This window comes from Dendronephthya gigantea, unplaced genomic scaffold (assembly GCF_004324835.1).
Source record: "Dendronephthya gigantea isolate DGI-Jeju-01 unplaced genomic scaffold, DenGig_1.0 000012F, whole genome shotgun sequence".
Taxonomy (NCBI): Eukaryota; Metazoa; Cnidaria; class Anthozoa; order Malacalcyonacea; family Nephtheidae; genus Dendronephthya; species Dendronephthya gigantea.
Genome location: NW_021163022.1, coordinates 1,767,096 through 1,794,801, shown reverse-complemented (window position 1 = coordinate 1,794,801; position 27,706 = coordinate 1,767,096). Strand labels below are relative to the sequence as shown.

The 27,706-nt window shown below is 36.2% G+C and overlaps 2 protein-coding genes across 2 annotated transcripts in view; both read right to left on the bottom strand.

Moving 5' to 3' along the window:
* Window positions 1-9,478, bottom strand: part of LOC114518826 (G-protein-signaling modulator 2-like) — a 35,880-nt gene extending 26,402 nt beyond the window's left edge. The window contains exons 1-8 of the mRNA XM_028538826.1: window positions 8,851-9,478; window positions 3,921-4,063; window positions 3,729-3,852; window positions 3,348-3,463; window positions 2,917-2,968; window positions 2,554-2,657; window positions 2,103-2,211; window positions 699-793 (exon numbers count right to left, since the gene is read on the bottom strand). Of these exons, the coding sequence (XP_028394627.1) occupies window positions 699-793; window positions 2,103-2,211; window positions 2,554-2,657; window positions 2,917-2,968; window positions 3,348-3,463; window positions 3,729-3,852; window positions 3,921-4,063; window positions 8,851-9,213 (1,106 nt within the window). The 5' untranslated portion in view covers window positions 9,214-9,478. The remainder of the gene's footprint in view (window positions 1-698; window positions 794-2,102; window positions 2,212-2,553; window positions 2,658-2,916; window positions 2,969-3,347; window positions 3,464-3,728; window positions 3,853-3,920; window positions 4,064-8,850) is intronic.
* A 656-nt stretch (window positions 9,479-10,134) lies between these two features.
* On the bottom strand, window positions 10,135-27,250 carry LOC114518894 (protein O-mannosyl-transferase 1-like). The gene is made up of 22 exons (XM_028538927.1): window positions 27,114-27,250; window positions 26,152-26,327; window positions 25,736-25,839; window positions 25,553-25,606; window positions 25,329-25,414; window positions 25,086-25,149; window positions 24,710-24,818; window positions 24,378-24,443; window positions 23,878-23,971; window positions 23,559-23,714; window positions 23,124-23,160; window positions 22,737-22,920; window positions 22,544-22,636; window positions 22,312-22,408; window positions 14,086-14,175; window positions 13,918-13,962; window positions 13,597-13,672; window positions 13,418-13,509; window positions 12,908-13,024; window positions 12,600-12,726; window positions 11,967-12,141; window positions 10,135-11,210 (listed from the first exon to the last, which is right to left on the bottom strand). The coding sequence occupies exons 1-22, from the start codon at window positions 27,165-27,167 to the stop codon at window positions 11,036-11,038; spliced, it is 2,271 nt and encodes a 756-aa protein (XP_028394728.1). The 5' UTR covers window positions 27,168-27,250; the 3' UTR covers window positions 10,135-11,035.
* Window positions 27,251-27,706: the final 456 nt, after the last annotated feature.

The window sequence follows — 27,706 nt, the reverse complement described above, 5'->3', positions numbered from 1 at the left end:
ACATTTTCATTATCATTCGACCCGGGTGTTTTGTTTTGAGGTGGCAACTAGCATGAGCAATTCAAAATAAACGAAGCGAAATCTTAAATCAAACGTACTTTTATCGTACATATAGTTATATAATAAACGACCACAAAAACACAAACAAGCGAACTGCAGACAGAATACGGGGGGGGGGAGGAGATCCGACGAGGAAATAACGAAATAATTTGAAGTTTCACACTTTTTTGTTATAGATGCTTGAGTGGTTCATAATACGAGAACGGTATACGGATTGAGGATTTGATAACATGAGACGAAGTGAACATATGTTTTAAATATGAAACAGAATTCTGCTACTACTCAAGACGGACAGCTCGCAACAAAGAAGATTATTTAAAACAGTCTTATCAAATCGTTTTATCGAATGACGGAAATATAAAGAAGACTTCTGAAAAGAGAAGACCATTCTGGCAGACGATGCACCTATTTGATTAGACAATTGTATTCTAGTGAACAGCGTAACAAAAATAACATATACTATTCAATGCATTTTAATTGCTTTTTATATGCCAAAATTTCTTCACAGCTCTATAATAATTGTACCTATTCTTCGGTGGATTTGAATATCGATGAATTGAATAATATAGGTTTCAAAAACCAGACCATTATTTGTTTCACCTGAATCACCCGTTTCTATATCTATACATCACACTAACCTGTTGTTATACACTGGCTTTTCATCCACGTCTAGTAAAGTCTTTAAATCAGCAATGTTCATTTGCGCCGTAATTTGGCCAGCTCGGTCTCCAACCTACCAGAGATATTGCTCATTCAATCAACATGATAGAAAGAAATACAAGGAAACGCGCTAGGGGTCATCATCACACATTACTCTGTTGTTGTTGTTTTAGGTCGAGAACGTGAGCGTATGTTCTGTAGTCGTGGCTCGTGGATAATGCGTAGAAAATCGCGCGTGTCGATGGTAGTAAATTATTGGTTACGAAATGTTGCCCTAGACATAGAGCGGCAAAACGTTTGGCTCGATTTCTTAATGCAGTGCAGTGTATCGCGATTACATGAAATTTTAGGACAGACTATACCGCCATCGTGATATACATCTGGCATATACAAAGAAGGAATTATCACATGAGCGATCAGTGTATATCTGACAAATCATGAATTGCTTGTCCGGTAAAACCAGTCAATATAAACACAATTCCGGAACCGAAAAAATGAAGGAATCCTAGAACCTTATTATACACCAAATTCAAAACGCAAAAGTTTAAAATGGTTATATTTCCTTCGACCCTATAAGACAGCCATCGTTAGACCAAAACTGGCAACAGATCCCCAATGGTTATGACTTTTGTAATAGGATCAATTGTCTTGCATTCAAACGATTTCAAAGATTTTCAAGACACATTTTTTGACCTATATACCTGAGTTCTATGCGTCACATCAATTTTTAGCCACGGCACACGATAATCTACCCACTATTCACGATCCACGGTCGAAATTTAAACCCCATGATCTCCTAACCTTAAACACGTTGAAATACAGCGAAATATCTGTTCGTGATAACCCCCACACAATAGTCCACAGAGTAACCGTCTGCTTACACACACTATTTACACACAATTGATCTTCAACAGCCAACGACCTTTACTTTTTAGGGTTTTCGGAAATCAGAAATATGCTGTAAATTGTTTTGTACCTACGACCTACTTCGCGTATCCGGCGAGTCTTTATTGCTTTAATTATAATAACAGAAACAAGCAACCATGCGGCAAATCTCGTCTCCATGTGAGAAAAACGTTAGGGGCTTGGCAAATTGTAAGAAATTACTCAAATAACTGAATAATCATATAAAACACAGACATTAATTGTAGCGGTGGCGTGGACACAAGAAAAGGCATTTAATTTAAACGGTATTTAGTCAGCTCTTATTGGATATAAACCTTGATTCGGTGATTAAAATTTCAATTATAAGCAAGTGCTCAGTTCATGTTTTCATTTAGTACTCCTTGGCATAATGTCGACTGTTGCTAAGGATTTAACTTCAGGTGAAGTAGGTCATTTATTGACGCGCGCCTTCATTTTGATGACCTTTCGACATTTACCTCTTTTGATATTTCCAAATGCCTCGTGGCATATTCAAGAGCAATTTCATGATTTCCTAACGAAGTGTTCACATTTCCTAAGCTCCAACATGCCCGTCCTTCGCCAATTCTATAATAATATAAGAATGAAAAATACTCGTCATTTGCAGACATTTGATTCAGATTTAACTATGCTAATCTTTAACCCCAACCTCAATCTACAATAGTCAAAAGGGAACTTTCAAATTGGATTACGAGTAAGCACTAAAAACGTATATCTTAACGGAATTTTGTTTTGAAGATAAGGCAGGTCAATAACGAGTTTTGATTGGTTTTATTTCTGACGTGAAAATCTCGAAGTACTAAAAGATTCCTCAGAGCTGTTGTCGAATATAATTTTTTCGTTTAATCCTGAAATACAATTCGTTCAAGGTTACATGAAGTTTATGATTTAGGTATAGTTCATTCCTACCTGTCTTCAAGCTCCTGGGCGATTTCAAGATGTTTCAAGTGATTTTTACAAGCTTCTTCGTAATTGTTAAGCAAAGTGTATGTGTTACCCAAGCTGTAACAAGCCTGCAATAATATATCAAAGGTAAATACTTAGTAGCTTAAAAGGCCAGCTTATGCATTCTGTATATTTTGTTGGGCGAGATTATCTCATGGAATTAACGCACTATCTATTCATGTGATAACTAACAGCTTTCTTTGTTGTATGAATCATAAACCATGCAACATCTAGCAGTATTTTCCCATTATTTTAAGCTGACAATCAAAAACTAAAATCAGAAAACCCAGCTGGCAACAAACAACATTATGACAAAACATTAGTTACCTGTGCCTCAACCGCTCTGTCTCCCAGCGATTGAGCTATTGTCACGGTTTTCCTAAGTAAGTTTAAATACGGAAAAAATTCACTAAGACGAAATATAGTTGAGATCAACCTCCAGACTATTTTCTCTTCTAATAAGAAAATATACATAAGCCTCATGAAATGGATTCTCTATACGTGATAACAGTGCATCATGTTCCATTGCCGTATTACAAAGAAACGAAAATTTTTTCACCTGGCGCCGGTTGTATAAAACTCTTTAACTACATTTTGCACAGTTAAATCCTAGTTCACTCGACTCTGATTGGCTAATTCTGTCCTTAAACTACACACGACTCTGATTGGCAACTCTGTCCTTAAACTACAGTTAAAAGTTAACTAGTCTTTTATACAACCGGCCCCTGTTTATCCAACGATAAGGAAGTTTCACATACTTGTAGCAATCGGTAGCTAGATCAAATTTTCCTTGAAAAACGTATGCATTTCCCAGGTTACTATACGCCCGTCTCTCCGCTGCCATGTCAAAAAATTCTTGAGCGATCGTCAAACGCTGGGAAAATTCAAACAACCGTTATAGTTTTTAAATATCTATTGAATACTGCATGTGAAAACTTCATTGGATGGGGTTGGGGGGTTGTAAACCTAGAAATACCAAGAGTTCATCATAGCCGACATAGCGAGATTTTGCCTTGATCGCCAGAATCTGCCCTTGATAACTAATCTCAATCATTCTTCCCATTTAACCGAACCCGGATTGATGAGAAGGCCACTACAGTAAAAAACACTCATCAATTCCTAACATATCAGATCCTTACCTCTTTATGATAAATTATCGCTTTATTGAAATTTCCTAAGAGATAGTGGGTGTTACCAAGGTTACCACAGGCTCGACCCTGCGCTCTGCGATCTTTCAGTTCACGCACAAGTTTTAAATTCGACCTAAATGATCGATCAAAGCATTAAACATGCGCAGTGTCGAGACATAAAGAAATAAAAAGTTTACTTACTCATAGAACTCTGCAGCTTTTTCCAAAGGTGCTCTGACTTCCTCGGGGAAATTTCCAGGATCCTGGTGGAAGTTTCGACCCGCGTGTTTTCCTTTTGCATGATAAACATTTCCCAGATTATAGAGTGCTCTCGCTTCAAGTACCTAACAGAGTGGAATGAATAAATGAAATGCACGATAATGGTCAAATGGTCGGCAAAAGATTAAATTGCTTTATACCAGAAACTACAGGCAACATGGACTACCACGTTTAAAAGAAACCCATTTCTGCCATTTTCATTGTAACATTATGACTGCAGGAGGTATCTGCTATACTGGACTGTCTGGACATAATGTCCGATGATTTTGAAATGTTCATTGGCAAATGGCTTTTATCAAGACGGAAACCAAGGAGATTATCGCATAATTCTGCGTACTCTGGCCCATATAGTAATGTCTACGTACATAATTAACCACTTCTTTTCTTTACAAGAAGCTTATTGCATTTTAAACTTATACTATATGATGAAAAAAAATATATATATAAATAAATAAATAGGAAAACTGAACTGACGTTCAGTTCTGAAAAACTAAACTGTATTGACATAGTTAATGGCAACATGATGAATAATTTAAAAATAATATTCGGAATATGGCATATGGTAAAACGCGGACTGGACTGGCCTTGTACAACGCGGACTGGACTAAATTAGTAAAAAACGGACTGGACTAAATTGACCACTTGCGTATTAGCCGATGCCCGCTAAGGATGACGGTAGGAGTCTGTAGGTTGCTTTAGAACGAAATGGCTGTAGCATGTCCAGTCCACACAGTCCAGTCCACCTCGGAATATCAGTGAATGACGTGGAGTGACTGGCGTCGCTCGCGAATTAAGCCAGATTGCATTACTTGGGATAAATATCATTCGTTAATGCACAGATGGAAATACGTTTACTAATGAATGGTTTACACAAGGAATTTACTGAAAAACAAAAATAGCTGCAATCAAAATACTTTTGCTGGGAAAATTTCTGCGTTTTCATGTCATTAGAAATAAAATTTGAATATTTCAAAATTGAAAATATATCATAGCAAAGATGACGGATATTGTCTCTATTCACACGACAATAGTCTTTAAAGTGCCTATATCACTTGTGGGATCTTTACGGATTTGAATAGAGCTTGAAAAATTAGTTTATAAGTTCTCCAACCCTTTTTGATATAGTTAAATAGTTTCGGAGATATTTACATCTAAACATGACGATTTGACTAAATTTCCGTCGTGCTCGGGGGCCTGGGACTCAGGAACCGAGTTCTTGTCAAACATAATATAATCAATCGTAATTTTACTTCGATCTTCCAATAACGTAAAATATTTTGAGAAAAACTCGCCCAGTTGCTCAGCCATACACAACGCATCATTCCTGCATTTTTTTCTTCAAAAGCGCAAACTATATCGCCAGTGAAACTTTTTATGTTTACATTATAAAAGACGGCGTGTTTGCAAATCATTCCTGAGTCCCAGTCCCCCCAACCGACGTATTTTCGAAACTATTTAATTATATAAAAAAAGGTTGTAGAACTTATAAACTAATTTTTCAAGCTCTATTCAAATCTGTAAAGATCCCACAAGTGATATAGGCACTTTAATAGACATACTGTCGGACAAGTCCATCCATAAAGGCTAAAGCCATTAGAATTTTCACAAATGTGGATAATTTCCGTAGTAACCGTGACTATCATTTCTAATTTGTAAAATAATCAATATTCATCATGATTGATGATTTGTTTTGACTGAAGATAGCATATAGGCATACGCAAGGTGTAGAAAATTAATATAGAAATTCAAATCAAAAAACGAGACATGAAACTTCATGCATAATGTATTTCAGAGGTCTGAAACTGACAACGAGTTTCGCATTTTATATTTTTAAACTTTTTTTATCATCTCTCCCCGTTTTTCTAAGCCAGTGAACAGATACATAAAAAAGAGGATTACACAGTAGCTCATTAAACTGGGAAAAGTGATTTTACATTGTTTATAACAAAACGATTGAGGAAGAGAGATTGTATTTAAAAAAGCGTTTTTAATAATTCAAGCTAGATCCTATATTAATAAGCCAGATCGCAGGTTATCATTGCCACTGGCCTAATATTCCTTAAATATAAATAACACCCCAACCATAAATACGTTGGAGAAGAACTTCTTGCTCAATATTTAATACTTTAATAAAATTTTTACTCCGTCAGTGACAGTGCAAAATATCCCGTAACTCAAGTGAAAGCTATGTAATGTATATATAATGTATATCCCAATAGTGTGATATATAGTAAGGTTTTACATTTAACAACATAGACATTATAGACGGTTATCCTCAAATACAAAATATACAAACATAACACAACAATATCTTTTATTTTCATAAAGCTCAAATGGCCACAATGAATTTTTGCCATTTGCCAGCGTGATGGCTAAATTATGAGCGTCCACTGAAAATTGCCAAAAAACACGTAAAAAATTACTAAATTTCGTTCTTATTAACCAAAAACGATCTGCGAATCAGCAAAAAATGGCCAAAGCCTCCCTCCCCAGAGCCTGGATTGTCTCTCCTCAATCCCTTTGCCCAGATAATAAAAAATATTTTATAACTGAAAAAGGGCCAACGCCAGAAGTGTAACTTGGTGTGTGCAATCTATTTATATATTTATCTTTTGCCGAACTGATTTCTTCCTTAATTGACTCTTTTTTTAGGTATATTAACATCATATGATAATGAATACCATCAGCAACACCCCCCTGCCACACAATTAGGTGTCTAGTAATGGTCTTGTATCTCTGAATATCAAGAATGTGATTATCATGGAAGAGTAAAACAGAATTGGTCAAGATGAACCAAAAATTACCGGAAATATTTTAATACCACAAATTTAATAGAGTTGCAAGATAGTCCCAATGTTGTAATTAGCTAGCTTTTGTGGTTTTTGCACCCATATCCTTCTTGTTTTACATCTTGCTTCATCATTACCTGAATTTATATACAGTATCTCCCTGGTTTATATCAGGTTTTTTCATACTTAAAATACCACTCTTTTTGTGGGTAATCAAATCAAGTGACCCAATATTACAATTGCTCTTACATTCTTCACAACCCTAACACTAATATAACGGCTAGGATTCCTGAGCCTGTTTAAAATGGATGCAAGGGGGGTCAGTGGTGTAGAAACCAAACCTACTGCCGGTTTCACAGCCCACACAAATTTTTATCTGATAAACATTCTCTTAGGAAAGAGTGGGGGGCCCTTCTTCACTGCAGTCCATGCAACAATATTTTCTTAACAATTAGAATTCATTTTGCCAGTGCAAAAGGCCTGCTGAAGGATGTCTTCTTTACTAACATCTTCATAGCATAGAGCCACCCACATTATATGTTTTCACGTAAACCTTACAAACCGGTATTTGCAAACAATCAATTAATTTTTTAATAGCAATGTTCAGTAATAAAAAAGTAATCAGTATCGTGTTGATTAGAATATTCTATCCCTTTTCACAAAAATAATTAATCACATGTCAAAATTGCAAGAAATATAATGGGGGGAATATAGGCATCTTCATTTTTTATTATGGACTCTAGTTGGGCTGCTTAGATTTAAAAAAAACTACCTGAATATAATGATAGCCACTGATTCATTCTATATACCTTTATAGCCTAATACAAATAATTGTAGGGTGAAAAGTAATAAAAGAGGTGTGTTTGCTTCTCTTAATCTGCTTGTGTTTAACGTGACTTGAATATCAATGTCTAATGAATAATGACAAAAAGATTTGGGCTAAATATATGTTCTTTAATGATTCAGAATGGTGTTTCTAATAATTCATATACATTATGTGTAGTTTTCACAATGTATTGAATAATTTTTTTTCCGAGTTTCTAGGGCAAAAGTTCAGAATAAATAATTAAACTTGGTAAAAACAACAAATTCTTTCAATAACAATAAAATATGTTGTTTACATATCATTTGTGGCCCTTCTTCATAAGGTACAATGGAACATATTGCCACTAAGCATATGCACATTGGCTTCAGTCTTCTAAAATAATGCCTTTGGGCAATTAGATTTATATTTTCCTGTCTTTGCAAGGATAGTAAGGAGCTTTTTGCTTATTCGTTCAAATCCTCAGCTTATCGAATATTAATCCTCTTATTGTTCGAAAGTATTAAATCCCACGCTATAGTGAGCCTTTGATGCAAAATTGTCTCAGAAATGCCCCTTTTTCAATTTTATTGTTTCTTGCCCTGAATGTAGTGGAATAATTGCGAAAACGCGCGACTTGAAATAACAAGGACGATGGGGAGCCTAATCAATTCACACTTCACAGTCAAGCTTTCTTTTACATCAGTCCAATTAAAGCATATTTTGATGAATATACTTTTTAAGCGATAATTGATGCCTAGAACATCGACTATGGGTTCTAGACAGTCTTATAAGGTACATAAAATGCAGACACAAGATATGGCTTTACTCAAGTTTTTTTTTTATCAGTTTATATCACTCGAATCGATGCACGCTCTTAAAAGACATTTCCAAGGAAAATGGTTACAATACGTGGGCAAAATATATTACAATTCGACAGTCAGAAATATTTCGTTACACTATACGTTGCTGTACGATGTAAGGTTATATATACTTCGATTGAACTTCAACATTCCGACCGAGGGTATGTCGGCAATATAAACACCGTCTGGAAATGTACTCCTATAGTATTTTTCGTGAAATTTTGCAAAGAATATTGTCTCCTTAATTTTACTGCACTACATATAATTTATACTACACAACTCGGGATCAAACACGATTTAAATACAACGAACGTGAGTTTGAACGTTATATAGTGAAGGCCAAAAAAACCGACTACAGTATATAAATGAAATTCAGCAGTTTATTTATTTTGACAAACCTTGTTCCTTGATTCCTTCGAAAGTTCTAAATGTCTCATACAGCACACAACTGCTTCGTCAAATTTCCCCAGAACTTTCAACGTATTTCCCAGATTTCCACTAGCTTTGGCTTCTCCCTCGCGGTCTACCAAAGTTCTGGTTAAAGTCAAATCATGTCGGTGAAATTCTAAGGCCTTCTCGTACTCTTGCAAAAAGAAATAAGCGTTTCCGAGTTGGCTGTAGACAGCGCTCAATGTTTTTAAATCTTCAGTTCCGACTTGTATTGCAGCTTCGAAATACGCTACACCAGTTTGGCAATCCCCAGCTTTGCAAAGCCGTTCCCCTTCCAAAGCTAAGTCTAAACACGAAGCCTGCGCTGCCATCTTGCCCAGATACAATTGAAATATAGTATTTGAATATTTGTATTATTAAAATACCGACGAGCAGTTGAAAAATATCGGTCACAAGTCAACAAGGTGGTTAAAAATTTTACCACAAAAATCTCTATATATAGTGTTATATAACACACGTTACAGCTCGTAAATGACCTTCGCTGATAGATAGAATAAACTGTGAATTATCCAGAATTCGAGGCAAAACAAGGCAAAACCGTTTGCTGTTAGTAAACAAAGCAAATAAATTAAACCATACCGAATACAAATTGCTTTTTCGAATGTTTTGATCTTCAGCATGTTTGGATCCAGTCTCCCAGAGTGAAATTTCCGGTGATACAATCTCTGGACAATAGGATTACACAAGCTTTTATTGGTCAAAAATTTAAAGGAAATCCTAACCCAATATCGCTGTCGGTATTGTCAACTACAAGTGGCCAAATTAGGCAATTTAAATCATTATTAGGATATTTTCTGTGACAAAAAACAATCTCCTCTAATGAAAATACATCGGAGATGTCACGAGCATAGACAGGCTTCACAACGTCGTCTGTTCTACAAAGGCCCGCGACCATTTTTCAAGCGATTTTCAAAACGAGAAATTTCCAAACAACTTTTTGAAATTTGTTTTATAATTTTCTAGTAAAAATTACAACAATCATGAAGCATGCACTATATTACACAAACAAAGTCTATGCTCTAAAGGCGTACGACGCCAGGGGGGGAGGGCTGCAGTCCCCAGAATGGACAGAATTAAGGCTGCTTTCCACTTACGCGTTTTTAAACCGCACGTACACGTACGGAAAATTTTAAATGCCTTTAAATTTTTATTATTTAACACCCAGGTCAACTAATGCATACTAAAATATACGAAAACTAAGTTTCTTCGATTTATTCACTTAGTTTTCTCAAAGGTAACATGTACAAGGATTTAGACTTTTATTACGTGCGTATGAAAAACGTGTAAGTGGAAAACAGCCTTTAGTTGTAATTCGGACAATTGTCGCTCCGTCCTGAAAATATTTAGGCCCGTACGCCTATAATATTATCTTCATAACTATATAATCTTTTATTTCAATAAAAATCGAGAAGTATTTCTAGAAGTTATTGTTTTTATATGCCATATGAATGAATGTAGCGTGCAGTAGTGGCGTGTTGGGGAAGCGATGCCTTTCTTGATGCCAAAGTAGAAAGGAAGGGCAGAGCTTCCACAATTGGAGGAAACATGAGCACTACTATGGAGACAGAAGTCAAAACTAAAAGCATTATTACGGTTATCAAAAAAGTTCTTTGTTACTTTCTATTGCCAATCTTTTCCCCTCTATGCAAATAACTTGTGAAATCTCCGAGGAAGGACCAAAAGAGAACAGAACAAAACTTTTACTGATGAGATTTTCAGGAAAAGGAATGTTGAATTACTTGCCGCCTTACTCCTTCCCTCCCGTGCTCCCCTCCCGTGCTAGCACACCCCTCCCTCAAACCCCCTTCCTGCAGCAATAGAGACTTACAGACATGGGACTAAATAGAGATAATAAGGGCCTTTCAAAGTAATTTAGGCTTTTTTTTCCCTATGGAGGCAATTTACTCCCATTACGTCTGGGGTCTAGAGTAAATTGCCCCCGTCTGAGACTCTGAAAGGCCCTGGAGGTGCGTACAGAGAAAAAGGTTTCCTCAGAGTTTTGTAACTTTATAGGCATCATATCTTGATAGTGTAGAATGTACACACTTGTTTAAAGCATCACAAAACGTTTTCTGATTTCTGTGCAACTTGCCCTACTTTGTCCTTTTGGAGCATTTAGCACTACATGCCTTGCTAGTGATGCACTAAGAAATCCCAGGTATTTAGCCATTTTCTTTGAAGAATTTCCTCGCTAGATAAATGTGTGTCGCCATAGGTGAACGGACTGAAGTAATGAAAAGCACTGAGAACGAGGCACATGTATATAGCCAAGCCGATGTAGAATACAACACGAAGATACGGAATAAAACTAAAAACAAATGAGAAAGTATCATTATTAAAGTTCCTCTCTAAGGGTACTCCCGCCTAAAACTTTTCAAAAGTCTGCATGTAGAGCACAAAAGCAGAATTGTATTATATTAAGGTAATAAGGTCTGTTAACTATTTTTTGAAACCAGTTGAAGCCACCGGAAATGGCGAAGTACCAATAGAGCTTGTATCAAGGAATGCATGCAGAAGGGCCACTCAGTCGCCAGGGCTATTGCGGACAACGATAATAAATGCCATGTGCTGCAAGGCGGACACAAACTTGAGAGGCTCAGAATGGGTGGGTCTACTATATCTTCCTCATGCTGTAATTAAGATTTTCCGTATCAAATATAAATTCCGGTCAAGAAATCTTCTTGCATGTCCAAAATATTATTGTTACCAAGCGAGTTGAAGTAGAGAGGTTCCAGCCTTACCCGGGCACTTTTTAAACAAGGGAAATGTCTTTGAGTGAATTTAAAATTGGCGGACATGTTTCGAAAAAAGTAGTTTTTCTCATCACTTAAAAAATGAGAGCGCAAATCCTGTTTTTCTGGTGATAACCATAACATCTTCTGACTTCTGTTTATATAGTCTTTTAATATCGAGCTTTCATTGGATAAATTAGTTTTACCGAAAGTGTAAAGATGAAAAAGGCATTAAAATGATCAATTTTCAAATCAAGTTGTCAAATATAAATTCTTCACTAAAGTAGATTCTCCACGCTGCTATAATGGAGTGTGTAACTACTCAATCTTACCTTACAATGTCGAGGACATGTTGAGATAAGAATGAAAAGAGCAGTATTTTGAAGAGTAATGCAGGAAGATATTGATGAATAAATAATGTGTGTTCTGTTGGAAAGTATGGCAAATAATGCAAGAAATATCCTCCCAGCAATAGACAACCAACGAAGATGTATTTCTGCCAACATTCTAGACAGGAAAAAAAGACTGTAAGACCGAGTTTAGGCTGAGGGTTAACGTTTAGGCCCTGGGTACAACGTTAGTGCCTGATGTGTGTTTAGGCGACTGTTCAAGTTTAAAACAATATCAAGATTGCAGATGTACAAGATACATCGTAGGCATAGAAAGTATAGTTTGTCCATGGATATTATAACTTATAAGGTCATTATTTCAAACGGTTGGGAGTCGGTACCGATTCCCCTCTTCACGCATTTCATTTAACGTATGATCGACAATGGCGATGTATACACAGTGAACTCTATAAAAACTGGAATGTTAACTGACGGTTATCTAAGTGAGTTATCTCAACGTATCTCCATTATCCACTGACATTATCTGGCCGCCATCTTTGAAGCTAAGTCGATGCTTTATTTCGTAATATCACATCAGCCAAAAACCTATGTCAGACCTTAGATGAAATAACTCACCTTCATCGATGTCATAAAAAGCTCGACGGCGTCTTAACATATATATTCCAAGTAATCCAAAATAAACTATGATTGTGATTGATGTAGGCCACCACACTAAAGGATTTCCAATGCAGAAGATTTGTTTCTACAAAAACATAAAGATTTGTTTCTACAAAAACATGTAAATAAATATTTGTTTCACAAAAACCTGTAAATAAATTAGTGTACAAAGCACACTCTTACTGCTCAACCTCAAGATATAGAACAATACATTTAGACTTGATGAACATTATGGATATTATTATGTTTTTATGTTAATAACTCACATTACTTTCCCTATCAAGCCAGTAAGCTACACCACGATTCATAAAAGGCCAATGTTCCGGTCGTGAACTAAACGCATGATCTTGCTGAAGTTCTTTGGTAGCACCGATCATCTTGAACTGAAATTAAAGTAAAAGATGGGGAATTTATGTGAGAACGTCCTTATCAATTTACAATTTACATTGCATGCTTCCTTTTTACTTACTAAAGCCACTGTCGCTAAGACCTGTTACACGGTGCAATTTTTTTTAGCAACTTGCAATGCAATTCAACTTTTAACAGATGGAAATTAGGAAAGGGTCTTCCAAATGCGAGTATAAGAAACGTCCATGGAGTGTAATAAACACAAAAGTTGCCAAATTTACATCTCTCAAAAGTAGAATTGTATCTCAAAAGTTGTATTGTATTGCAAGTTGCAAGAAAAATTGCACCATGTAACAAGGCTTTTAGGTATATAGAGGATCTCGGCTCTTTTTATAGTGTAATAAAATAAATAGTAAAACAAGCGTTACCTGAAGTTCTTTAAATTTCTCAAAAAATGGCATGTGTACCGCTTTTGCCTCCTCCGTTTTCGTTGTTTCAGTTTCCGGTTTTACACCTTCGGCTATAAAAAAATAAAATTTTGGAGTATATATTTTGTGACAACGACATTTGAATGAAACTTGACAGCTAAATCAAAAGATAAACTCACGGTAAGTTATGTTTTGTTGATGTTCCTCCACATTCCAAACTGTTTCATCACTGTGGATAATTCTGTCCGTACAAACCTGAAGTTTACACCAACAGACAATCATTTAATAGTCCTTATGCGTAATGACGTATCAAGCATTGACGCCTGCAGGGAATTCTAGTTTTAGTAGTCACGGCGAAAAATTCAAACTTCAAAATTTCCCGCCGTGACTACTAAGACCAGAATTCCCTGCAGGTGTCACGGTTTGTTACGTCATTATACATAAGGTCTATTAATATGTGTTGAATAAATAATTATTAAAAATGTTTACTAGAAGCTTACTTCAAATTGATTAAATCCCCACTCTGGTAGCTGCTTACCAGTTATCTATCGAGAGTGAAATAAGATTTTAGTTAAGTAAAATGAACCGATATACGGAGCAATGACCTATGTGGGCAATGTCTATAGATACCAGAGTAAAATACTTGGGTTAAAAGAGCAAGGCCTTACTTTGACAGCCTGAGAAGTATTGACATGAACGAGACGAATTTGTGATTGAAGTGCTTGCCATTCTGTTTCATCATTCCCATTAATTATTTCCTGCCAAAGAATAAAAGTTCGATTAGCATACACGAGATCAATGATATTGGAGAATAAGGAAGGCTCTGTGACAGGTGGAGAGTCTAGCTACATATTATGTCAGAGGTGTACTTTCAGGAGGAACAATTAATCGTACTGATGCATGTACATGCAGTTTTGGTAACCCCCCTGCCAATGATACAACGACATACAAAACACCTAGCATTGCAATTATACGGCCTGTAACTATTATTATCGTAAAACACTACAAAGCAATGCTGTATCTGGGTAGATTATTTGCAAGGTTAAACCGTGCTGGTTCTTTTTTTCATATCGTTTTGCTCTGATTCTCAGATGTGCAAGCTGTGTTAGATGCAGGTTTATGCAGTGGCTCACATCTTGTAACGCATCGAAGATTCATGTTGTGCAAGTTTATGTGACGCGTGAAAACCAAAGAACGATGAGAAAAACAAGCCGCGAGTGTAAGAACTCAACAAAGCATGCATGACTTTATGAAACAGGGTGATTTACACGATGCAACATTTCATATCCTGACGTATAAGATTGAAAGCAGAATTTATTTTATTTATTTATTGGTTTGTCACTAAAAGTTACAGCAGTGACAGGAGGCAATAACAGGACATATAAGTCCCAATTTGTAATTGTCTCCTTATCAAAATATAAATACACTAAAATACAACTAGTACAAACATATATACAGAAATTTTAAAAACAAACTCGGACGGTCACATATGCTTACATTATTACAAAACAAAAGTTATTATTACTAAGTATTATGTAGTTATGGAGGAACGTAACTTTGCAGAGTATTTTTAGCTTGAAGTATAAGCCTTGTTTTAAGTGATTGTAATGATGAAGAGGCTTTAGAAGACGCTATCATGCGGTAGCTTATTCTACTGTACTAGGCTATAATATACAACGCCTTTTTAGTAGTAGGAAATATTTTAATCACGGCAAAACTTTAACGACACAAGGAATTATTACATATTTAAATATTACTAATGTTCACAGTTCAACAAACTCTGCTATATATACCCTGTTCTCTCTCACACATGCACTATACTTCTAACACCTTGCATTAAGGATTTTCTACGAAAACGTTTATTAAATACCATGGAAATTATTGCTTAATTATAGGGTGAAGGACAAATGATGTATTTGGAATAAGCGGTCTTCGAAAAAAGGACAAATGTCAAAATCTTGCAACTGCAGTAGGGTTAGCTCTTGCTTCTGTCATGGCTGGAAAGTCAGTCCACGCGTTTGTGCCAAAATTAAAACATTCAACGGAATCAAGAGGTTGGGAATTTGCATCCCTTCCCCCAATTACGAGAATGTTATCACCAATGGTGACTGCGGTGCAACCATAACGCCTGTTTCGCATCTCAGGAAGCATTTGATGATTTCCATTGGTGACATTGTACATAACCACACTGTTGAGTCCGTTATGTTGTCTGTCCACCCCACCAAGAACAACCACATTGTCCCGCCAAGTTGTTGTTGCCATACTTGCGACATGGTATGGAAGTTGCCCAACCTGCCTACACTCGTTCGTTCGTGGGTCGAACATGAAGATAGTGTCAAATGTGTCAGCGCAATCTATGCTCTCAGAGCCACCAACAATGTAGACTTTGTCATTTACCATTTGAGCACCGTGGTAACATAATGGCCTTGGTAATGTTGCAAGCACCCTTGTGTCATATGGGTCGGTCATCTGAATCCCAAGAATTCTATCATAAGCGCTTTCAAAATCATATCCTCCAATAACGAGGAGACAATTTTGATATACCACGCACGCGTGACTTCCAATAGGTTGTGGCAATTGAAATTGGGATCTAACCCAACGACACTGTTGAGCAAAATTTAGTTCTTCAACACTGTTCAGAGGTACCCATCTTTCATTAAATCCACCAGTGACTATTACACGACCTTCGTATAAAACAGAACTTGCTTCGTCCCTATTTTCAGCCATCTCTGGCAATGGTCGCCATGTTCTGGTTGTCATGTTGAATATTTCGGCAGATCTTAAACCATGGCCTCCAGCAACGATAATTTCAGCATTCAATTCCAAACGTCGAGTTAAATTGGTCATCATTTCTCCAATAACTTGCAATGTAGTGCGAACTTCTCTCAATTCCATTTTGATATCAGCCACATCAGACTTTAATTCACGAATTTCTTTACTTACTGGACATGATGTATCTTCCTGACTTAGTTCCATCGTTCGTGAGAGCAAAGTTTTAAAAATCGTCTCAGAGCTTGCAAAGCAGTTTAACAGATAGCAGGAGAAGTAGACGCTTCAAGATTTTAGTGTGCGTCTCATCTTTATATGCAGTTCTGCTCTGGGCATTTTAAGAATTTACAGCAAAGCGTTATAGTTCCTTTTTTGGTCATTTTCATCACAGGAGCCAGTTTGCAAGACAATGCATAATGCTAACTTTCGTTTCAAGCTATTTTAATGCTGCAAACTGACTTTGTTCCATCGTTCGAGAGAGCAAAATTTAAAAAATCCTCTCAGAGCTTGCAAAGCAGTTTAACAGATTGCAGGAGAAGTAGACGCTTCAAGATTTTAGTGTGCGTCTCACCCTTATATGCAGTTCTGCTCCGGGCATTCTAAGAATTTAAAGCGAAGCGTTATAGTTCCTTTTTTGGTCATTTTCATCACAGGAGCCAGTTTGCAAGACAATGCATAATGCTAACTTTCGTTTCAAGCTATTTTAATGCTGCAAACTGACTTTGTTCCATCGTTCGAGAGAGCAAAGTTTTAAAAATCCTATCAGAGCTTGCAAAGCAGTTTAACGGGTAGCAGGAGAAGTAGACGCTTCAAGATTTTAGTGTGTGAGACCTTTATATGCAGTTCTGCTTCTGGGCATTTCAGGAATTTATAGCAAAACGTTATAGTTCCTTTTTTGGTCATTTTCATCACAGGAGCCATGCAGTTTGCAAGACAATGCATAATGCTAACTTTCGTTTCAAGCTATTTTAAATGCTTCAAAAATTTTCTGTAACAGTTGTTCTTGGAACTATTCCTATATATACATGCAAAACATTGCTACTTTTATCTCACTGTACAAAACAGGGATAGCATATTATATCAAGCAAAGATGTTGCATGTAAAGTTGTAGCAGAATTATTGTTGATTGAAAATGAAAAGAATGTTCAAGCTCCTGTTGAGGTGCTTCTATACAGTTTAAGTTATTAAAGCATTTCAAAAGATTTTACTGCAGGCATTTCATCTTTGAAATGAGAAAGTTTATCAAAGAACATGTATGCCAGCAAATACATGTACCAAAAGAGGAAAAGGGAATTACGCAGAAACGCAGTCACTGATTAAAAATATTATTTGGCGAATATTCCCACTACGTTGGCGCATTTTTTTACCACGTATATACAATAATTAATGTTTACCCGGCAACGATATAGAAAACACTTGCTCGCACACAGTAACTCGTCAATTCTTACAGTAACGACAAGTACGCAACGTGCTGAATGTATTATTATAAAAAGCAAGCTAAAAAGTTTTCGAAATATTCCTTTTACAACGCTGATCAGTACAGCGTTAATATTTGTTTATAATTCTTACTTTCGTTTTAAGCTATTTTCATGCTGCGATATACTGTATAAATATATATATATTAGAGTTTGTGAAACATATATATGTACCCCCGAAACCATATTAAAAAGTAAGAAAAAAAATATTAGTGCATGTACAGTATTATAAAAAACAAAGTAAAAAGTATTCGGAATCTCCCATTTTATACCATAATATAATGGTTCGGTAAAGCGTTATAATTGTCGATGTCAACCTCATTTCTCGCCATTTAATTGTGATGATTATCTGCAGGAATGTCTATAATAGGGAACTCACGATGTAAACAAACCATACGTAAGCTGGTTATACTGGAGTTTCAAAGCTTTGGTAGATACTGCACATCATAATCCTGACATGCAGGATACGAGATATACGACGACTCTTAACCTGTACATTTTATAAAACCGCGTAATTCTATTTTGCGACAGATATACGCAGAAGAAACTCGAAGATGCATGGTTCCTTCGACGATATAAAAGACAAATTAATGGGGAATAATTCAATACGGAATTTGCATAGAAATAGTCCAAAACGAAAGTAAGAACTCAGCGTTGTGTCGCGAATTTGATTATCCAACGGTGCGAAATGAAGGATGCGTCACGTATTGAAATTTTCAAACGTCAGAATCTTCTGATATTGGTTGCACTGCTTTGCAAATTTCTACAACAAAATCTAGATCTTCGATATCACGAGCAATGGCACAATTTCACGAAAGGACGTGCCCGACAAGAAGTGAAATTAATCAATTAAAGTCTGACGCAGCTGATATGAAATTGGAATTGAGAGAAGTTCCCACAACATTGCAAGTTATGGAAGAAATGATGACTAATTTAACACAAAGTTTGGAATTGAAGGCTGAAATTATCGTTGCTGCATGGAGACCATGGTTTAAGATCTGCCGAAATCTTCAATATGACAACCAGAACATGGCGGCACAACGACATGGTCGCACAACGACAATATATTTCGGCGACGCAACAAATGCTGTGTTAATGTTTCATCCTCGGACGAATACGTGCACCATACAGCCGGACCCCCTTCCATACCCCGTCACAAGCATGGCAACGGCAACTTAGGAAAACAATCTGGTGGTCCTTGGTGGGGTGAACAATCAGGACGGGGAACGGAACGTACTCAACAGTGTGGTTATGTACAATGTCACAACAGGAAGACACGTCATGTTGCCGGAGATGAACAAGAAGCGACATGGCTGCACAGCCGTTACTATTTCTGATAACATCATCGTATTTGGAGGAAGGGATGAGAATGAAACAATTCTTAATTCTGTTGAATGTTTTAATTTTAGAAGAAACGCGTGGACCTACCTCCCAGCCATGATTGAAGCAAGAGCTTTTACTACTGCTGTTGTCAGATATTATTGACATTTGTTTAGTGGATTGCTTATACCAAATTTAGACTCATGATGAGGAGATTGTAATAAAATATTTTGGAAAGATTAAAATAGTCGTAGAATGGCGGCATATGTTTAGAGCAAGTACTGTAAAGATGTATGAATACAACACCTTTTTAGGTGTAAGAAATATTTCAATAGAAAAAATTAATACTCTGTTCTTTCTCACACATGCATGCACTATATATACCTCTATCAGCGTGAATTATTACATATAATGATACATTTTATTAGGGTAAAGTATACTGTTAATTGTGGGTCTCAATTTGATGTATTTGGAATAAGCAGTCCAGAAAATAATACATTGATTATCTCGTAGCTGGAAAGTCAGTCCAGGCGTTCGTGCCTTAAAACATTCAGCGGAATTAATCCATACAAGTGTCAATGTTGTTCCGTTTTGTCGTGTTTTGGGTCAAACCACACGTCATCTAAATAATCAGAGCACTTGGATATGCCATTATTAGAAAACAAACCTCCTCCATCCCTATTATGTCCAGTATTTGAAGGCTTCTTGACACTCGGCTAACTTTGCCGAAATCAAAAGCCTCTCCTCTGCTTCTGACTCATGCGAGTTAATGATACATGAAAGCCTTCTCATCACCAAACTCAAGCCTTCTCTTAATGTTCAAGGGAACTCTAATCCTCTCAATTTATTTTAATCCTTTTTTTTTCATCAATCGTGGTGTGACGTGCTCACTGACTTTAGTACTCATATGCTTAAATTGGAATTTGATACCTTTCAAATATAATACTATAGTTGACATTTTCAAATTTGCACGTTAATTTATCATTTAGTTAGAAGGCGAAACGTCACTACCAAATATATCTTTATACTTTTAAATTGTTGAACTTGTCTTAGATATCGCTATTATAAAAGCACTATGTTGGGCTTCAATATTTATCACCTCAAAACGCTTCCCGTCCGGCACGTCTATGGCAACCGTTGTGGTACGATGATTCTTAACCTGCGTAATTTTATTTTGGGACAGATATGCAGGAGAACTGATTCGAAGACAAAAATGCATGATTTAATCACTTCGACGATATTAAAACATATAAGGCATTCGCATGAAAAGAGTCCAAAATTTGCATAAAGAGAGTTCAAAAAGAAAGTACCAATTTAGCATTTTGTCGCGAAATTGATTCTCTGATGGAATGACCAAGAGGGGGTGTTACCTTGTGTGACAATAATCTCAACGATAAATTCCTAGAACTCCGGAAGTCTAACACAGAACTGACCACGAAATGAAGGAGGCATCACGCACTGAGATTCTCAAACATAAAATCTCCTGACATTGGTTACACTGCTTTTATTGAAAAGTTCTACAACAAAATCTAGATCTTCGATCTCACAAAGGACATGTCCAGCAAGTAGTGAAATTAGTCTCACGCTGATAATGTCTCACGCGGCTGATGTCAACTTGGAATTGGGAGACGTTCGCACTAGATCGCAAGTTATGGAAGAAATGATGACTCGACGTTTGGAAATAATCGTTGCTGGAGGCCATGGTTTAAGATCTGCCGAAATATTCAACATGACAACCAGAACATGGCGGCCATTGCCAGAGATGACTGAATATAGGGACGAAGCAAGTTCAGTTTTATACGAAGGTCGTATAATAGTCACTGGTGGATTTAATGAAAGATGGGAACCTCTGAACAGTGTTGAAGAACTAAATTTTGCTCAACAATGTCATTGGGTTTATTCTCCGTTTCAATTACAAAGACCATCTGGCGGTCACGCATGCGCGGTATATCAAAATCGTCTCTTCGTTATCGGTGGACGTGATCCTATTCAAGTTTATGATACAATTTATGAAATCCAGATGACCTCTTCTAATACCCCAAGGATGCTTACCAGGACACCACAGCCAATATCTCTGACCCGTGCTCAGATGATTAATGACAAGATCTACATTGCTGGTGGCACAACGACAATATATTTCGGCGACGCAACAGACGCTGTGTTAATGTTTGACCCTCAGACGAATACGTGCACCATACAGCCGGACCCCCTTCCATACCCCGTTGCAAGCATGGCAACGGCAACTTGGGAAAACAATCTGGTGGTCCTTGGTGGGGTGAACAATCAGGACGGGGAACGGAACGTACTCAATAGTGTGGTTATGTACAATGTCACAACAGGAAGACACGTCATGTTGCCGGAGATGAACAAGAAGCGACATGGCTGCACAGCCGTTACTATTTCTGATAACATCATCGTATTTGGAGGAAGGGATGAGAATGAAACAATTCTTAATTCTGTTGAATGTTTTAATTTTAAAAGAAACGCGTGGACCTGCCTCCCAGCCATGATTGAAGCAAGAGCTTTTACTACTGCTGTTGTGAAATATTATTGACATTTGTTTAGTGGATTGCTTATACCAAATTTAGACTCATGATGAGGAGATGTGTAATAATGTAGAATGGCAACGGCAAATGTTTAGAGCATAAGTTTCGTAATGTTTGTGGTAAGCATCTGTATAAAAACAACTTTTTCCCATGTGTCTACATGCTTAGTGCAGTGGTGCAGTTAAAGAGCGCATGAAATTATCATTGGCCTAGCTGTGACTCTAAGTCTAAGTGACCCAACGTTTCGACACTCCGGCCTATATAGTGTCTTCATCTTCATCGGGGTTATAAAACTACATTTTAAGTAGTTGAATCGTAGTTAACTAGAAAATACCCGATTCTGATTGGCCAATTCTTCCACTAACTATAGTTAAAAGTTAACTACCTTTTTATACAACCGGCCCCAGTTGTAAATATTCTTTATTCCCTGATGAAGACACTAGACCGGAGCGTCGAAACGTTGGGTCGTGAATATAATGATGATTACTTTGCCTGGTGATTACTTTCATTAATTAAACCAGAGTAGCGATAATTGCGATGGATTATATACACTGGTTGCCGTGATCAACTTGAATTCTACATCAACACATGTTTAGAACAAGTTTTGTATTTTTTCAGGTATAAAAATCAGTAAAACCACTTTTTTCGGTTTCGGCTTAGTGCAATTAAAGTGCGCACAAACTTATCATCGGCCTAAATAGCTGTGATTCTAACATAACGATATAGCAATAAATGGATACAATAAACTTTTGGACTACAATGAATAAGTATGGTTTCAACTTACAAGACGCCATAAGTTCTGTGCAGCCATTGAAATGTTATAATCGATATAGCAGGATACTTCTTGATGTTGTGGGGTCAAGGGTGAAGCAACATCATGACTGTCGAGAAATACAAAAAAAAAACATGTAAGTGAGGGGGGGCGCTCGAACAGGGTGAAAAAGCCTCATTCAGAGGGTAAAGGTGGTAACAGGGCAGAATGAAGAAGTCCATTTTAAAGCATGTCTATTTCAAACCTGTTTAATGCTCTTCCAGTTGTACCATGAACTAACTGTATTATATCACCATGCTTGACTGGTATTGGTGGATAGTCTGTTGCTAAATTTTCTCTAAAAAATTTACGTCATTAAATAATGCTTCATCTCAATAGCGTGACAATTTTCTACTGGTAAAACTGTAACAAACCACAGTTAGTTATTAGTTTCGAACCTATTTGGGTCTTTCACAATCCACCAATTATTGATGTCCTTAAAAGGATAACACGTGACTTGTTGTTGTGCACTACTTCCACGGTCATCAGGGTACTTGATTGGATAAACGTGAGCATGAGAGTGCAGCCAACATTGTTTACCATGTGTATGACGTAATGTGACCTGGGAACCATACGCCACAACTACAATGTTCACGTGTAAAAATGTGATAAATACAACTTTGAATGTATATTACTTTTAAAGTAATTTTTAAAAAAAATTTTTCCGCTGAGGATCACAGTACAAATACACTGTATAGCGGTTAGCAATGGACGCTTCTGACAAGCGATTATATAACATTGGTATATACAGCGACAAATATCTGTATTACTTCACACACTCATACCTTGTGCTTGGCCCTTTGTTATGCTTGCTAATCCACCCTAAAGATAGGAAGCGATAAAAAGTGAGGATTCTTGAGGCTTCCAAGTTCCATCCATAGATTAACAGAGCATGTCTGGTGGAATTAGGGAAAATATAGAAGACGTGATCCTGAGCTTAGTAGACGGGAACGCAGATATTTCCAGAGGGTAGACTACAACATTACACCGCTAAAATGCAAAACGCCACCGAATCCAGAATCACCAGTTTTTGTGTAAAGTAATTTTATTTCAATTTTCTAGTTTTAATTTAATTTTCTAGGTGTTTTTTCCCTTCAGGAGACTTCTATATTAGAAGTTACATCGGAGGATAACTATCTTTTCAAACCTAAAGTTCACAAACCATTAACTAGTTCAGCAACCTTTACCCTTTAATGACTAAAACAGGTTTGTCTTTATACCTTTAAACTGGCTTGAAATGCACTGGACATTAACTCATCCTGAGGTCCTGTGTTCTTCAATGCGCTCAAAAGAATGTAAAACTGTAGAATGTACAATATTGCTGGAAGAATGACAAGAAATATCATTCTGCAAGCGAAGTGACCTGCCCAAAGTATCTAAAGAATAGGAAAAAAAACTGTTACATGCAATTATGAAGTCTATTTCATTTCAAGGTTGTTCATTTTTCATAAACCTATTACTATTATTATGGTAAATTTATTTCTATTATATTGTTGTATCATCCTAAAGCACGGAGACCTCGCCACAATGTACACCTACCGGTGAAACACTTAAATCTTCAATCATATTCCACATATCGAACGCAATCATTGCTCCAAGCAATAAAACAACAAAAATCCCCGTGTATCGCGTGCTAAAGAGGAAAATTTAGTTAATAATAATTATTGTAATGCTTATTATAACCAGCAGGAAACTCTAAATTTCAGATCAACTGTCAGACGACGGTTCCAGTATTAAGAGAATCTTTGAGAACTGGTTTAGTACGTGAAATGTACATAACCAGTCTCGTTCCTACCAATGTTCTACCAATCACTGAATGTAAGTAGTCGGTATATTACAATATAAGCAATAAGTCCAAATGTACAGTATGTATATTCGTTATTTTGGCATCATTATAATTCATGACAAAACTGTTGATTTGCAAATGTGATAAGTCAACGAAAACTTGTCAACTACATGTGAGGCGACAAGGCTTATCTATGCGTTATGCGACAAGGCTTTTCTAAATAGAAATCACAATGCCTGGTACTTATCATTACCTCACAGCACCCGTTAGACCAAGTCCAATTAAAAAGAGCCACATACACCAAGAAAAAGAGAAAGGTCTAAAATAAAAAAAGGAAACTTTTGAGAACTTTACTGTAGTAAAATCTTTTGGACTGGTCATGAAATTCATTCCATTGTAAAATTCAGCTTAATACGGAAAGCACCCTAATCTACAGCATTCTAATACGCTAATCTGTATTGGAGAGATTATTCAAGCTATTTAAATAGGGGCTTATTCACTAAAAAAACACCACAAAAACCATCAAAAAGAGTCCCTGCATGCACAGTTCTCTGTCCGGATGCCTCTTTTGGAGTAATAACATACCTTGTACTACATTTTTTAAATTTTAAGTAAGCCATAATTGTGAAGACAGTAAAAAAGTGTAGAAATGAGTCCAGTAAAATAAAATGTCCCTGAACAACAAGCATGTTTTCTGAAAGAGAAGAAAATCTTAAATAAATACATTTTAAATAAATACATAAAATTTTAAATAAATTTCATTACTGCATACTTTAAAACATGTTTGGAACCAATCTAGCTCAAAAATGAAATTGTAAAGGAAAACATATGAAAGCTAAGTTTGATGCTGAGAAAACATAAAAGTACCTGGCCTGTAAGAGGTCATACTTAAACAAAACATTCAGCCTTAAACTTCTAAACCCATTATATATAGTTACAACATTATCATGCAAAATATTACCAAAAATTGCTAAGAATGCTCCCAATGATGCCAACCAGACAGAACATCCAAGGTCTAAAAGAATCTAGTTGAAACAAATTGATGAGTAACCAAACTTATATGATTACATACTGTATATATATATACTTAATTGCCATACATATGAATATGGTCAGTAAACGCTCAGGTGATTAGAACACCAAGTAATTAAAACACTGCACTTAGGGTTGAAGGCTCATTAATTAAGAAAGATATTCCACAAACCTCATATATACAAGGAATGACTAAACTTGAGAATATCGCTGGGACAAGACGAAGATACCAAACATGTGATAAAATTTCATCAAGATCTGAAACATTATGTACATAGTATAATATAAGTTACATTTTAAATCTTGATGTCCAGGTGCTCAGTCAGTGTTTTGTTTGCAAATGAAAATTTTATTCCCTAAACTTAACTGCATGGAAAATTTAAATAACATCCTCACCTTGACCAATATCAGTAAACACAAAAGAGTTATCTATTAATCCAGTTAAATAGCCTGAAATTAATAAATATAGTAAATAAATGAAAGTTGCCATTCTGCGCATTGGAAGGGTAAGGAACCAATGTTAAATAAACATTAATCATAGTCAGCAATTTTTTCATCAAAGTAGTAAAAAATTCAAACCTGTATATGCAAAAACAAGTTTTGCAAATGGGGGATGAACATCAAAGAAAAAAGTGCCATTTAAAATATAAGTAGTAAAACGTCCAAAGTGAACCTCATCAAATCTGAAAACAAGAAGAATATATCAAATATTTAGTAACTGTAATTGTCCCTCACCCATCTCATTATCTCATTCCAAATCATTATCATTACACAGAGCTCTACTGTACAGTATATATGATGTGAAAACAGCCATATATCTTTTCAATATTTGAAATTCTGATTTATGAGGATTAAATAGTTTCTCCACAAAGTTTGCTCCAAAATATTGCATATGCAACATCAACATAAATGTACTTTAAATACTGACAGAATGCTTCTGTATGCTCATGTAAATAACATTTCATCAAAACAATAAATGGCAATAATATACTTACACAACATTTCTGGGTACATCCAGATTTCTCATTCGAGTGGCAACAGCCAGAGCTATCAATACCACACGAAGTGCCTGTTCTTTCATTTTATCTTTTCCATGAGATAGTGGAGGACTTGATATGAAATCATTGTCACCTCGTTGGTCAGTTTTTATATGTTTACCATCACTTGTTTCCTGTCAAGAAGTCAGTTAAATTCTCAGCTTGAAAACAGATGAAACAAAATGGGTACTGCATGATCAGAACAATCCTGTTAATTGATCATACTCTTGTACTACAAAATGCCCAATTCTTGCCAATCTAGCATCTTTATACCCTTTCGCTCATCATGGAGTTTATCTCATTTTTGAAAAGGGAATTATGCTTTTTTTTCATCCTAATGTGATCACAGTGTGTCTACTTCAAAAATTTCATATGAAACAGAAACAACTAAGCCACAGCAAGCTGCAAATATCCATTTATTCCCATGATTTTGACTACCTCCTTCACTCTTACAGAGCTATGCCTAAAATGTCCACTGCAACTACACTATTCCTCCTTAAAACTGCAGTTGCAAAATGAATTGCAAGTCTGCAATAAAATTGCCTATAAATGTGAAATGTCACAGTGGGTTGGAGTGATTTTCTCAAGTTTGAAATGCAGAATTTGTTTAATAAAATTTTAATAGAGTTTTCCACTTCTTCTCAGTGCTTTTTGTTTTATCATATTAAAATATCCTGAACTAGAAAAACTGCAAGCTCAGGATGACTAAAGATCTGGCAAGAATTATTTTGTCAACATTTCGTTAAACTCCCAAAAGCTTAAGAATCCCATGGCATATCGACGCGAACATTGCCACGTCTAAAGTTGTTAACAATGTACTTTGTTGACAAAGGGAGCTTGCCCTCTCAATCTTTATAATTATAGACCCAAAGCAGTAATACGTTCGGTAGCCAGAAATTTAACTACATTTAAAATATTACCTCAGTATGTTCATCTCGCTTATCTACATCTTCTTTGTTTTGTTTCCTTCTCATTTTAACTCATAAAAATCAATAATACATTTAAGAATAAAAATATGGAGTAAAAACTTTCAACCTGACCCAGACACACTGATATATGCCAGACGTCCCAAGTAAAGAAACCGCGAACAAACAAATCAGCGGTTTTACACAGTGGAGACAAGAAATGCGTAACACTAAAACGAGGCTACCTGACCACGACCTGACCTTGTTCTTGTGTTATGGCGTATTCTCACGCTTGTTTGTCAAAATGGAAAAATTCATTTTCATGCATGTGTTGAAGGAGGATGTTTTGCATCTTTCCGCATAGCATGTGAGAGTAAAACTTCAAATCCATACAAGTTTAAAACGGTAGTGTTGTGACGTAATCATCGAAAGGGTCTATTAAACCACAGTGATTAAACGTTCGAATCTCTTATCTCAACATTACTATCACCCTTGGTAATAATTGTAATACATTCAAAATTCTTACAGCGCATGGGAAAAGATTACTTGATTGACATGCAAGCGTAAAGCAAGTGTCGAATTTGGGATTTATCTCAAACGACTTTTTC

Excerpts from the sequence above, each read along its gene's own strand:
- LOC114518894 (XM_028538927.1), bottom strand. The coding sequence starts at position 27,167 with ATGAGAAGGAAACAAAACAAAGAAGATGTAGATAAGCGAGATGAACAT. Across the intron at positions 26,328-27,113 it reads AGCGAGATGAACATACTGAG|GAAACAAGTGATGGTAAACA; the intron begins GTAATATTTTAA and ends ACTTCTTGACAG. Across the intron at positions 13,673-13,917 it reads GGGGATTTAATCAATTTGAA|GTTTGTACGGACAGAATTAT; the intron begins GTAAGCTTCTAG and ends TGTAAACTTCAG.